Source organism: Sebastes umbrosus, chromosome 14, assembly GCF_015220745.1.
Source record: "Sebastes umbrosus isolate fSebUmb1 chromosome 14, fSebUmb1.pri, whole genome shotgun sequence".
Taxonomy (NCBI): Eukaryota; Metazoa; Chordata; class Actinopteri; order Perciformes; family Sebastidae; genus Sebastes; species Sebastes umbrosus.
In genome coordinates, this window is record NC_051282.1 from 2,878,890 (window position 1) to 2,893,616 (window position 14,727).

The 14,727-nt window shown below is 43.5% G+C and overlaps 1 protein-coding gene across 1 annotated transcript; it reads right to left on the minus strand.

The window, feature by feature from the left end:
* Window positions 1-3,107: 3,107 nt before the first annotated feature.
* On the minus strand, window positions 3,108-12,901 carry si:dkey-283b1.7 (von Willebrand factor C domain-containing protein 2-like). Its single transcript, XM_037793119.1, has 3 exons — window positions 12,438-12,901; window positions 9,766-9,895; window positions 3,108-3,884 (listed from the first exon to the last, which is right to left on the minus strand). The coding sequence occupies exons 1-3, from the start codon at window positions 12,834-12,836 to the stop codon at window positions 3,643-3,645; spliced, it is 771 nt and encodes a 256-aa protein (XP_037649047.1). The 5' UTR covers window positions 12,837-12,901; the 3' UTR covers window positions 3,108-3,642.
* Between the last annotated feature and the right edge of the window lie 1,826 nt (window positions 12,902-14,727).

A 14,727-nucleotide genomic window follows, 5' to 3' on the forward strand; every position in this document is an offset into this window, starting at 1 on the left:
GGTTTTCTCTTAAGCTTCACTAGGCAGTATATTTTTGGCATCATTGGGCAAAAATTCCATAATAACCTATCAGCATATTGTAATTCAAGTGTTCTGATAGAAAACTAGACTTCTGCTCCTCCTCATGGCTCTGTTTTCAGGCTTTAGAAAATCTAGCCCGTGAAGGGAGACTTTGACCAATCACAGGTCATTTCATTGAGAGAGCGTTCCTATTGGATGTGCTCCGGTCATGTGATCGGTACTTGGTGTTCCTTCACCAGATTTCACAATGGCGGCGGCGTCAAACTTTCTCATTTTACAGCTAAACCGTGCACTACAAGATGATTCTGAGAACATTTGAGGAGAGAAATAGGCATTAACATAACATAATATTGATTCATATTTGATCAGCGCTGCCTAGTTTGACCGTTTGGTCGGAGTTCGTGAGTGATTGACAGTCGGCTCTCGCAGACGGCAGATGGACAGCAGACCTCAGATCAGCTCTTACTGCTTGTTTTCCTCCGGTCTGTGAAATCTTGCAGATACCGTTTTTTTTTCCAGGTTACCTGTTTCATGTACTACTGTCAGGACATAGCGACCGTTTTATAAAAATAACTTTTTTTTAATCATATTTGCTCCAATCTCGCCTACTGCAGCTTTAATTCGACCTTTACATCTGAGGTCCGATTTTAGTGTATGTTAAGAGTGAGTGTTGGAAAAACTGATCTCTTGGATTTTTATATGGGTATTTTAACATGAGTATCCACTGTACATTTTCAAAAAGAAATAATAGAAATGCACCATAAATCACAATTAGGAAGCTACAGATACAAAGGAGAGCAAACACAGAAAACACTACATCCGTTTAAATTCGAGCACCACATAGAATGCATTGTGCTTTTACATATAGGAGACCCAAAGAGTTCAATATTATGAAATAGTTCTATGAATAAATGCAGATGTGGTATTAGAAGAATCTAATACATTTTTAAAACTGCTCATTACAATGAAATTATATTTCACCCTGCTGTATGTATATCTCATTTAAGGCAAGATTAAACAAATAAATATAAATGGATAAGTAAAAGAATGATGATAAAAAAGATGGTGTTTAAAAGGGTAATGGATAACAAGACGATGTTTAAAAGAGAATGATGGATTGTACGTGGTGTGTGGACTGTAAATGGAATTAAATGTGATCATGGGTTAGTACAGGTGGTTGGAGGGGGGTTCTGGTGGCCCATTGTCCTTCATGGATTAACTGTGTCATGGCAGGGTTATGGATGGCTCTCTGTAGATATCTCTGAGTGAGGATGGTGTTTCTCTTGTGGGTGATGGTATTCTATATGTCCACATGGTTGTTACTTAACATTGTACACACTCGTTTTCAGATATGGCTACTTACTTCCAGTCAGCCATGAAATCATTTTCTTCTACAGTTGGTCCAATTTTTCCTGTTTGATGTATGAATACATCCTGAGTGCTTTATTTAATAGAGGGCTTTGTCACATGTTGATGCACTTCCTCAGACCTACCATCAGAGGGGGTACTGAAACCGGACAAGACTTGGGAGAAGATATGATGATCTGTAAAAGCTTTATTTTAAAGTTTACAGTTTGGATACAGTTGTTGCACAGTAACTGTGACTACTTAACAGATGAGACGCATAACAACATAGCAGACAATTCAATAGGTTAGTGCAGGGGTCAGCAACCTTTACTATCAAAAGAGCCAGTTTAGGCAAATTAATAAAAAAAGAATCTGTCTTGAGCAAAACATTTGAGCATTGTGATGAAGGTAACACAGTTTATAGTCTAAGTATATAATATATAAGTCTAATGCAGTGAGGGAAAAAGTGCAAATGTACTACGGAGTATTAGGGCCACATTGAGGGGAAAAAAATCTGGAGATTTCGAGAATCAAGTCAAAACTTTACGAGAATAAAGCCATAACTTTACAAGAAAAAAAAAAAATAACACGTAAAATCGCTACTTTATAATATTATGACTTTATTCTCAAAATGTCAGATTCATTATTCCTCCTCGATGTGGCCCTAATACTCCGTCGTACCGTCGTAACATAGACCTACAACAATGATAAATAAAAATGAAAATGTAAACAAAAAACAGTTATTCATTTCCATTAATTTTCTTATAAATCCACAGGGAGCCACTGCAGAGGAGCTAAAGAGACGCATGTGGCTCCGGAGCCACAAGTTGCTGACCCCTGGGTTAGGGTGACTACGGGAAGACAAACCACTGAGGGAAAGGGTTAGAAACCTGAGGAGCTGAGCGACACTCTCCTCTAATGAGCAATAAACAGGACAAGTCTCTACCGTGAAGATGAGGACAGGAAGTCTAGGATATAACACGAGGATAGGACAGAAAATGCATACAGTAGATGTCTGAACAGAGGGGATTTAAAGCATGTGTTAGCTGTACGAAACCTGGCAATATGGGAGTCCAAATCATCCCAATCTGAGACTAACAGGAATAAGACATCAATGCTTACTGGCATGTACCATCTGTTGCTCCAGGTATTGTGTGATCTTCTGCTTACAGTCTTTCTCCGTCAGCAGTGTTTGTGTGTGTCTGTGCGTCTGGTCTACTTGTGGACATCTCTGGCTTCGCTGTGCTTACTAACGGAAACACTCCCCCCTCTGTCACTCACTGTATAATATCACCAATACAGTCCTCTCCATCCATGTTCCCCCAGCGGAATGATGGGAGGTTTTATGGGTTTCCGGTAGATAGATTGCAGATTTTCCCGTGTGCAGGGAAGGTATAAACACACATAAATACAGTTAACATCCTTAACATCAGTGAGGCCTCACCCACATCAGGCATTGAAAAAGACAGATCTCCCCGTCAGTGGGCGGCTCCTCTTCATAATTCATCATTCCTCTTCATGCTTCACATGCAACTAACGACTCTTTTCTCAGATGTCATCTCTCCAAGGAGACATCTCAACACGTTCTCGTCCCAACTCATCACATACCGACGCTTTGTCGCACCTCTCTGCGTCACTTTTCGGTGCTTAACGTTGTGAATTAAACAAAAACACTTGTTTAGGTTCAGGCAGCAAAACCACTCTAGTTACGTTTAGGAAAAAAACAACACTGGTCGGGCTTAAAATTTGCTACGTTTTTACAGCGCAAATGTGACGGAACATTGTGAACACGGGACATGAACGATCAGCTAGCTGGCTACAGATGATAAAATCTGCTAGGACAGTTTCATTTAATGGTGGCGAAATTGATTGAGAAGCCACTGTTATCATCGAAAACTGCGTGTGTGCCGTGCCAGAGTGGAAAGTTTGACGGGCATAGCATCAGTAACTGAAGGGTAGTTAAGGTTAATGTGAAATTCATTCTCTGTGAGAAAATTACATTTTCATGCAAATTCTTTCTTTTCACATTACTTTTCACATTTGAAACAAATATTGACAGGAGAAATTAAACAAAACAAAATGTTAGAAATATGAAAATGTGTTCCTTCTTTCCTCTCGACACCAACCACACAGCAGGTTACCCTACACGTCTCAGATAGTCTCATTAAACGTAATGTTACATTGCAGCCCGGTATAGCAAACCTGATGCTAATCGATATAGCTGAAGTTTATTTGTACCTCTGTCACCATGAGACATTTATTTCACACTCGGCTTCATGGTATCACATCCAGCCTGGGAATAAACGGCCTCCCCTCTCTCCCCCTGGACCCCTCGTCTCCGGGGGGCTCGGTGCGGGCGCCGGCGGTCGGGCTGGGCTGGGGGCGCTGCTCGCAGGTGGCCTGGGGATGGGTGTGCCACGTCCCGTCCCGGTAGCTGCAGTAGCATACCGTCCTCTCATCAATGTTGACACGCTCCCCCGCTGGGATCACCCTGTTCCCGGCAAAGCAGTTGGGACCTAGAGGGACAGGAAAGAGTTTTTTTTGCTCAGCTTTTGTAGTGAAAGCTGTACTTTCCATCTTGTGAACACAAGCCTAAATACTCGTTTCTGGTATTATCAATGAATGCCAGAAAGTCTCGTCTCCTGATTCATTTTAAAGAGCCTTCTTAGGAAGGTTCCTAACGGAGTGAAATTAGCCGAAGTATGTAAGAGCCCACCATGATAACAGCTGGTTGAATCCTCTAAATGCTAAGGGAAGGTGCTTCAATGCGTCTTTTCTTATCTCCTTTAGCATAGGATAATCTGGACCAGGAGCGATTCTAGGATCAGAGCTTCAGGCTCAATCAGCCCCTAATGTGACATGTGTACAGTAGGGCGTAGGTTTCATTTTTACATTGGGAGGGACACATAAATGAGGGGTCTGGGGGTTGTCCCTCAGGAAATTCTGAGCATCAAACAATTAATTTCCTGCATTCTAGTGATTTTTGATGCACCATCTGCCTTTTCTGCATCACGTTTTGTTGGAAATGTTATTTATGTAAAGGAAAACACTAAATTCAGGCGCCAGGTGACAATTCAAAATACAAACAAAACTAAAGCTGCAAGCAGTGACGAACGGGCCCTCACACCTTCCCGCACGCCAGGGGTACTGGCAGAACGCCGGTGGACGTGGCCAGGCACAGTGAAACCGCAACGCTGCTGAGTGCAATGACGCCTGCCACAAGAGCCTGCGACAAACCGTTCATGAGTTCTGAAAGAGGGCGGGGTTTAATTGCAGTGGGCGGGGAACACTGTCACCAATGAAACAGGAACTCTCTGCTGAGTGCAGTGACACCTCCCACAAGTGTCTACAACGTTCATGAGCCTATATTGGCATGTAAATGACCTCATGGCTCAGAAATTTGGAGCAGATTTGACAAAGTATGCTGAAGTTACAACAACCTCCTGTTTCATGGCGAATCACGCCAAATGGCCGCCATGCCATGGCAACGCCGTTCAACGAAAACTCACAATCTTCACAACAATGTATCATCCAGGTCTTCAGGCTTTTCTGACCACATTTGAGGTGGATCCGGCTAACTTGCTAGGAGGAGTACATTAAAAAATAAACATGTCATTTACTGTTGCCAGTTTGGGGCGCTATAAGTGTGACTCAATATTGACATGTAAATGTCCTCAGGATTGGACCCTTATCATGCTTGAGAAATTTGGGGCAGATTGGACTATATACATTGGAGTTACAACAACTTCCTGTTTCATGGCAAATGGCACAAAATTGCCACCACGCCACGGCAAGGTCGTTCAATGAAAACTCAAGGTTTTAATAACTTTCCATCATTAAGGTCTTTAGATGGTCCTGACCAAATTTCAAGTCATTATGATTAAATCTGTAGGAGTTCATTAAAGTACACAGCCTATAAAACGCTAAAAATGATCGAAAATGGCACATTGAATCGAAAATGGCTGACTTCCTGTTGAGTTTTGGGTATACCTCTAAGAGGCTTGTTTGTGCGTCTCCACATGTTACATTTGCCTACCAAATTTCATACATGTAGATAAAACCTGAACGAGGGGCTCAATTTTTCTAACTTTGTAAGGGGTGCCAGCGAGCCATTTTGTCAACAACCAAGCCCAAGACCCTTAAAATAACAAATCTTACACCCAACTGATAAGTGTGCAAAGTTAAACAACTTTTCAAGCACCTTAAGGCCCTCAGAAATGTGATTCATTTTAAGTAAAAAAAGATTAATAATTCCTAAAGTTTCAATAGGGCTTTGCTGCCCAACGTTGTCGGTGCTTCGGGCCCTAAAAATTATGGAATATAATGGAATATAATGCAGTAAGGCTCTCAGCCATTCTGTATTGCTTTCAAATATTTATTCTCCTGTAGATAAACTTTTGTCATTTAATGTTATCCCTTTATAACCTTAACATGGTTGGTACCAATGGATTTCTAAGGTTCTGTAGTATCTTTAAGGGGTGCCGAGATCAAATTTAGGTGTACTTGAGCACCCCTAAAATGAGTCTAAAATCGCCACTGCACTGGACTATCCTTTACCAAAGGAAAGGAGATAATGCCGTCCCACAATTCCTTGCGGCAGACCCACATTAACAACATCCGCCGTTACCATCAGAACTACGGGGTCTAGTGTACTTGGAGTCAGATTCTATAGCACCACGGTTGTCTTTTCCTAAGTCCTTCTGAACTCATCATCAGGATCTTTCCTTGACCTCATGACATTTTCCATCGAGGTCGAGGAAAAGTGTTCGTCATTTTTTTTAATATTCGACTGCAGGCCAGCTTCTGCAGTTCTCATTGCTCTACAGAGGGTTTTAGCGTCTTTCTGATCCTAGTTTTGGTTTTATGTCCACCAACTTTATTGTTTTGGTTCAGCTGTTAACAGCCAAAAGCTCTTAAAACCTTCTCCCTACCTTCTCTAAATGGCAGACAGACAGTTAGTTGGTGAACATAGTGGAGCATTTAGCAGCTAGAGAACGATATTTCCCTCAGGAGTTGGTGGAGACCAAACAAACGGAGCTAAAATAGAGTAAATGTTATAGTGTTGTGTTTCCGGCTTGTTTCTGCAATGAATGAAGCTCTAAATTAGACTAATTAGACTGATTGCAGCACAAAGTCTTTCTTCAATTGTGGTTCAACGTCATCATGAAATAATCTCGTCTATATGTGTGTATGATATCAATAGAAGTGGGCAATATGATCTGAGCAACACAGGAACAGCTACAGACACCGACCACGTAAGGTCAAATTAAACTGTCCCTGAAAAAATCCTTCCCACAGATGCTATTTCTTTTCTTCTGTGCATGTCATCTACTATAATAAGGATATTCTCAGTAAAGCAGTTATGTGTTGTTTGGGACGGACATGCTGAATACCATGCAAGCAAAAAATATAAACAGCCTGCCTTTGAAATCATTAGCATCCCTCTCTCACAGATGGGGGTTCCTTGATTTGGCAGCTACCTGTGAAGCAATTACCATCGCCAGTCAGCAGGAGGACAGGAAGCACAGTTCATCTGATGCCAGATCCCAACCCCGTTGGATAAAGCAGTGCTCATGAGAGGGAATTTGACAGCAGCAGGGGGTGAAAAAAACAATGACGCAACAAACCCAACCATCTGTGGAGCGGTCGAAATAGAAACCACAACTGCCATGAAGCAGCAGGCTTGTGCGTTCACGTGGTTTCCTTTTAGGTGTTCGTACAGAATCAAAATACAGAAGTGAAATAATGCTTTTGATTGTTTAGTTTAGCTTAGTCGTTATTATCGCTTCTGCTATTCCTGTCTGACACACACACACACACACACACACACACACACACACACAAAGCCAACAGATGTTAGAGAGTGAAAGCATGTATGACATAACAGCTGCTGGGTTTGATAGGTGACGTAACCAGTGGTAGGGAGATCAGCCTCCTAATGATGTGTACAACACAGGCTGAGGGCATGAGCTTAAGTGTGCGTGTGTGTGTGCGTGCGTCCTGCTATGAGCTGCCTGGTACACATGGATGTTGCCAGTTGAGAGATTACATTTGAGACACTATGTACGGAAGGTAAAATAGGTCGTAGTAGTTTGCCTATGCCCACACAGAGAGCCGAAACTGAAGTAGTGAAGTTGTGAAAAAAAGGGTTTAAAGTTTTCAAGCTGGCTGGCAAACTGCACAACGTACAGTATAGACAGCTTGTAATGCCTTCATTTGATGTATTTTTTACGCAGATTATTTAACCCCTGAAAACCCATCGCCATATAATCTACAAAAATACAGAGTGCGTTCTGTTTTTGGGATATTCTTCATGGAATGCAAAAGATGAAAACACAGCATCTGCCAAAAAAAAAGCTTTGTTTCATTCTCTGTTCTGCTAGGCGTCTGTCGGTCTGATCGCACGTTTCCTGGAGAATGGAAGAGAAAACTCAGTCCTGCAGTAACACTGCTGCGGTTACTTGTCATGAGGTAGCGTTGTTGAGTTGAGGTTCTCTCTCCGCTCTGTGAAGTAGTTACGATGCGGCGGTGCTCGTGCATGTGTGTGTGTGGGGGGGGCGTTGCCTTGGAAGGAGCCCCGAGGGGCGGGGGGTGGTTTAGACAGAGCTCCTGAGGCGATGCTACTTTCAAATTTTTATTCACATGAATTCCACTAGAGTCAAAAAGTGATATCTGCGACGTTAGTTGGCCTTTAGCTGCTGTTTTTCTTCATCAGGGTTGAATTTCGTTACCGCCTCGTTTAGTTATGTGTACTAAGACTGAATTACCAAGAAGGCAGATCATCAAAAAAAATTGTTTTCATTGACAGACAACAGCGAGATATGGCAGTGTCTATCTCACCAGCTAGCTCTTTTAGCTTTATCGGTGTAGTTAGTTGTCTCTTTGTGTCCCTGCAGCTTCTAAAGTCCACAGATTACCAAACCAGAGCACAGTTACTGAAGCGCATCGTTTGTGCTTCTGTCTTTATGAGCTATAAACACACAGATGTGTATCAATGATTCAAGAGATGAGTAGTTCCAGAGATGTTCTGGAGGGATGTGGTTAAAGGATTAAAAAAATTTGCAGGGCTGAAGTTTTTAACTGTCAACAGCACTGGTCAGGGCCCGTTGTTTCTCTCAGAACTGGCTCTGGTAATGGGTAAGGCTGGTGGTCTTATATATATATATATATATATATATATATATATATAGTGCCTTTGTTGGGGACTATTTTCAGCGGTTGTTTAAGCCACATTTGGTGCTCTAGTGAGTATTAGTGGCAACAGGACAGCGTATGTGGGATTGAGTCTGAATACAATGAAGGAACATGTCACCCAGTCAATCAAAGTGGTTAATCCACTTGTTTTGTGTGAATGTGCTTCAGTATTTTATGGAGATCTCCCGGTCAGATCACGAGACATGTCGTGTGCAAAGTTAACACCAAAAGAGGTTCTCTGAGGAACGGCTTGTTGAGTGTCCAAATTGGAAAAGGGTTCATCCCCTTGGGACCATTCCTGAGTTTAGAAGCTTCATCATTAAAGGGACTGTTTGTAACTTCTTACACGTATAAATCATTGCGGGTCGGTGTCCCATGCGCGCTCGTGTGTGGCTACGCTGTTCAGACGAGACTCCAACACAAACTACACGGAAGCATCAAAACCTCTTGGTTGTATCTAGTGAAGCCCGTCTGTTAAACAGTGTTGGCCGCAGTCGTAGTACGTCAGGGAGACCGTAGCTTTGGTCTCCAGGGCCGGAGTCTCTGCTGTACTCTGCTCCTCCGCTCCTCTGCCTGCCTTCACTCACACACCGCGCTCGTTCTCACTGTTTCGCTCCACCTCTCACGTGCATGCGCGCACACTACACACTGCAGAAGAGTTAGTTTAGCTCTGAGAATATCTAGTGAATGTACACCCTGTTCCCTCCGGCCGCGGTCGGGAGGCTGAAGCAGGAAAAGCCAACACTAGGATCAGCATTGATTCATGGAGACCTTCGTCTGGTCAGCTAACATTACTGCCAAGCAGCAGAAATATAGAGTGATATTGTGCTTTTAGATGACGTGTGTCGCCTCACTGTTTTGAGCGATGCTCGTTCATGTCTATGTAGAGCGAGCACAAGCGCGAGCAACAGGACGCTGACTTTAGTTGACTTAACGGCCACAGGTGTCACTGTTAACAAGACATTTCTGATTCTTACAAACAGTCCCTTTAAATAGTTGTAATTAGCTGTGTGCATGTGGAAACTGTGGCTCAAGAGTAGAGCGAGAGGAAAGATCCAAGGGGTGACCATAGAACCCATTAGTAGTCCTTTGTAGACCGTGAACGTCCACAGCAAGTTCAAGGCACATCCTGACATCAGTTTGAGAGCTACTCGTGGACCAATGTGTTGAAGTGACAAAGAGAAAGTTGCATGTGAGTCTCACCAGCGTTGCAGATGGGGCAGCAGTGGTTGGGTTCGTAGGTGGGGTTGACACAGTGAGGGGCGGGGCAGTCTGAAATGCTGCAGTACACCTCTCTGTTGGCCTCGCAGCGACATCGTTCACACCTCGACAACTGGAACACACAAACAATTTGAACGTCATCGATTTCAAGTTTTTTACATGTGGCCATCTGAACAATCAGTTGCCTCATTAATTGTGACCATTTGGTGTAATTACAGTCAAGAACTGAGAGCATGGTAGAGGTGATTGGTAGGTCACATGTCCAACAAACACACACAAGGGCAGCATTTACAAACTACTCTTACTGGCTTCGCTACTACACCCTCAAAGAAAATCTGACAGTAGGCCAAATCAAAGGTCATAGAGAAATGTGTTGCATACTGTTGCAAAGATATTAGACCGTTTCGTTCCATCGCAGGAGAGGTTTTTGTGGAGTTAGCTCAGGAGATCATCAGCATGGTGCTGGACATCATGGATGGACCTTTGTCCAGCAAAGTATACTGCCTGATCCCAGATCTGTGTCTCGGCGGTGCCACGAGCTGGATGCAGAGACACGCAAGCAGTTGATTGAGCAGCTAAATAACATGTGAAGTGAAGTGAAAACAGCTGGAATGACCACTGAAATCTGGAACATCTGGACAGAAGATTATCACAAATGAAGCTACATGATAATCACTTGTCATGTCTTTACGTGACACGGCATTCAGACTGATGAGCAAAGTGTCGACAGTGGCAGTGTTTCCAGCCAGAAGATTCTAAAACGAGGCGAAAATATCAGGAGAGAAATAACCCGAATGCAAACAGAATACGGGCTAGACATTAGCGCGCTCAATAAAGTGGTGTGGATGACAGATCAGGGCTCAAACATAATGTCTGCCCTCAGACTATACCAGGGGTCAGCAACCTTTACTATCAAAAGAGCCATTTTAGGCAAAGAGAGAAAAAAAATTTGAGATTTACAGAATAAAGTCATATTATTACAAGAAAAAAAGTTGTAATATTGCGAGAATAGAGTCATAACTTTACGAGAAAAAAAAATAACACGTAAAATTACTACTTTATAATATTATGACTTTATTCGTAAACTTCAGACTTTATTCTCGTAATATTATGACTTTATTCTCGAAATCTCAGATTTTTTTTTTTCTCAATGTGGCCCTTATACTCCGTCTCACTGTCGTACCATAGACCTATAACAATGATAAATAAAAATGAAAATGTAAACACAAAACAGTTATTCATTTCCATTTTTATAAATCCACAGGGAGCCTCTGGAGAGGAGCTAAAGAGACGCATGTGGCTCCGGAGCCGCAGGTTGCTGACCCCTGTGTCATGATATCACTTTGGCAGTCTAGTGTTTCCTTTTGTTTCCTCTGTTTCCCTGCCCTTTTGTCTCCTGTGTGTTTTTCCCTGGTTTGTCTAGTCTGTCAGTGTGTTGGGAGGTGTGGCCTTCCTCCTCCTCCTCCTTCTCCTGGGCAGGCACTGCTGGAGCAGCTGACAACAATTATCCAATCATCACACACACCTGCAGTATATCTACCCCGGTTTTCCTGCCAGTCATCGCCAGATCGTTCCGTCGCCCTCAGTGGTACTAGACAAATTCAGGCTCCCTAGTATTTGCTCTTGACTTTGCTGTTGCTCTTGTTTTTGGATTGTTTGGACTCACCTCGTTTTTGCTCTGTGCTCAGGTCTGTTCACCTGCCAGCTGTGGCTGCTTCCAACCTGCCTGCTCACTCCTGCATTCTGCTCCTCCTCGACCTGGAACCCTGCTTTAGTTATATCCTGCCTATTCACTCTCCGACGCCATTCCACCGCTCGGAGCTGTTGTGGATTCATCTGGTCCTCCGGAAAGATTCCTGGACACCCCCTCCCCGTGCCCCCCGTTCCGTGAATTAAGTATTGACTGTGTTACTGTCACGTTTCGGACCTCCAGGATCTCCAGCCCTGTTCATTGAACATTTAATATTGTGTTAATAAATTATCTTTGTTCACCTTTAAAAGAAGTCTGTGTCTGCATTTGAGTTCAAGCTATTGTTGAAACCAGAACTTAACACCCTGATCTATACCGACGACTTGACTGCCAGGATCACCTGTACAACACCGTGCTGCGCCACGCCCCCTTCATCACACACAGCTAGCACAGCTGGCACCCAGAAGTGGCTTACTCTCTGCAAGCTGCCAAAGCATTTATGAAGCACGTAAAGAAGCACGTAAAGATTAAGCCCTCGGCTTAATCCAGCAATGATGATACACAAATATTCTATTCATTATACAACATGGTCACTTTTGGGTGTTTACATGTCAATAATTATATCCAGTGGTGGATATACACATTTGAGGTACTTGTACTTGAGTATTTCCATGTTCTGCTACTTTACACTTTTACTCTACTACATTTATCTCACAGCTGTAGTTATGAATATGAATTTGCTTTAGATGATACTACTAAGCTGTTCAAATGTAGCTCTACCCGACCAGGAATACAGTTCCAATAATAAATAGGCTACATAATAAATGGAACACTTTCAATGGAGCCATTGGGCATAATGAGTACTTTTACTTTTGATACTTTAAGTACAATTTACTACCAATACTTTACTGTTGTGGGGGTGTGTGGGGGGAGGGGGGTGTATATAAGTGTGTATGTGTCTCACCCTGAACTCCTCTAGGAGCCGGTACGTTCTTCCCCCGTAGACACACACCCGGGCCACAGCCTCGCACACCGGACAGCACGCCTTATACCTCATCCGCGTGCACCGGGGGTGGAGACGGGGACACTTGGGTCGGACGCACAAGGGACCGTCCGCGGTGCACGTGCACGGACACGCCGTGGGGCTCGGGTAATAGACCTCTCCGAGTCCGTAAACGAAGCCGTGGTCGTCGAGGCACCACTTTCCCCGGTAGTCCCCGAACTCGTAGTCCAGGTCGGTTTTAGAGGAGGACAACTCCGCCGCCATGACGCGCCCCGGACCGTGCGGCAGCGGCAGCAGCGGTAACAGCAGCTGGAGCAGCGCGATGGAGAGGCAGCTGAGCGCGCGGTGCCGGTGTCTCATGGTGGACAGGTTACCCGCACCACCGACACTGTGACAGTCTGTGACACTAAAACCATCTGGGAGCTTCTCCTCCCTCCCATCGGCAGGGCGCCGGTGACGCGCAGACACATGCGCGTCAGTCCGGTGTGTCACTGAAATGCAGCTCAGGAGGACAGCCAGGAGTTCAGCCAGGAGGCATCAGGCGACAGACCTCTATCATATAATCTACATCAGCGGCTCTCAAACTTTTTTCACCAAGTACCACCTCAGATAATATTTGTCTCTCCAAGTATCACCATTATGACCGATGTTAAAATACAGTAGCGTAGGCCTACACTATTCAGCAATGCACAGTTCACACAGGAGGCAAATTTATTCCTAATAAGAATATTACTTATTGTTGACTTTTGTCAGCCACGCTGTACAAAGGGGGAGTACTAGAACTGGTACTTAAACTCTTCCACACAACTTTCATACTACACAAGGGGCAGCCTCTCACACTAGGGCTGCACCATATGAGGAACATCTGCGATGCGCAATAACACTGTTCAATATTGCGATGACGATATGACTTGTGATAAATAAACAAATATATAAGTGTGCATATTAGCTATACATATACATATACATATACTGTATTTAATATATAACTAGGCTAAATGTTGTTTCTAGAGCAGCAACAGTAAAGTTTATAATAGCAAAGTCACCATATCAACTCCTTAATATCTCACTGGAAACAATCTAACATGTTAATGAAATAAATCATATTCCTGACATGAAAATACTAAGTGAAGTTTATAAAGGCTGAAGAACACAGACATCAGTCAGTATCAGTCCTTCATCTGTCCTTTGTCCTCTGTCCTCCTCCCTCTGTCCTCCTCCTGTCCTCTGTCCTCCTCCCTCTGTCCCCCTGTCCTCTGTCCTCCTGTCCTCTGTCCTCCTCCCTCTGCTGCAGTTAGGGCTGATAGAGTGAAGAGAGGCTGTTTGGTTTCAGCCAGCTGATGAGTTTACAGGTAAGTTATGTGACAAACTAACCTAAACAGTGAGACTAGACAGCCTACTGCAGCTTTAGTTTCAGCTGGTGTAGCCGAGGGTTTATGATACCTTATGAGGATAATAAATGAATAACACAGAGGCTCAGTCTGCAGCGCATCACCGCTTCACGTCTTCCGGTCCTTCACAATAAACTCCCCGGACACCAACACTGGATCGCTGCTGACCAGGGAACTAAAGTCAGTCACAACTCAACTAAATAACTTGCACGTCATTCCAGTTCGCTGTTAGCCGCCGAGCTAACGCGCTGTGCAGATTGAAGCGTCGCTTTCCTTTAACAGTTTCATCATGTTCATGCTTGTTGAACAGGTGTAATGATAACGTGTCTTGGCTTTACACTTGCAAAGTTGTATTGAACTTACAGTAAGGAGTAGTTGTATCTGTCTCCACCTCCTCTCTGATCAGCTGTTCACAGACTGACTGACTGTGTGTTGATGTGAGTGGAGAGCTCTGACACAGCGGAGAGACAGAGGAGAAGATGAAGTGTTAACTATCACTAAATATTATGACTGTTCTTATTCATCTCGTTTCAGACAGCCTTTTGCGATGTGTTCATCGCGCATGTTCATATGATGACGATGAAAATACGATTTATGGGTCAGCCCTATTTCTTATTCATTTTAAAAAAATATTTCAGAGATTCCTCCGCATACCACTATAAAGATCTCTCCTACCACAGTTTGAGAACCACTGATATACATCATATACACTATATCATATATGGCTGTTTCTGCAACTACGGGCACTTAAACTCTCCAAAATAAAAAATCAACCTCTATGAATTTTAACCATAAGAGTATGTAATATATATAAACAGGCACATAAAACTACATCTAGTGGTTAAGATTTTAATCTCTGA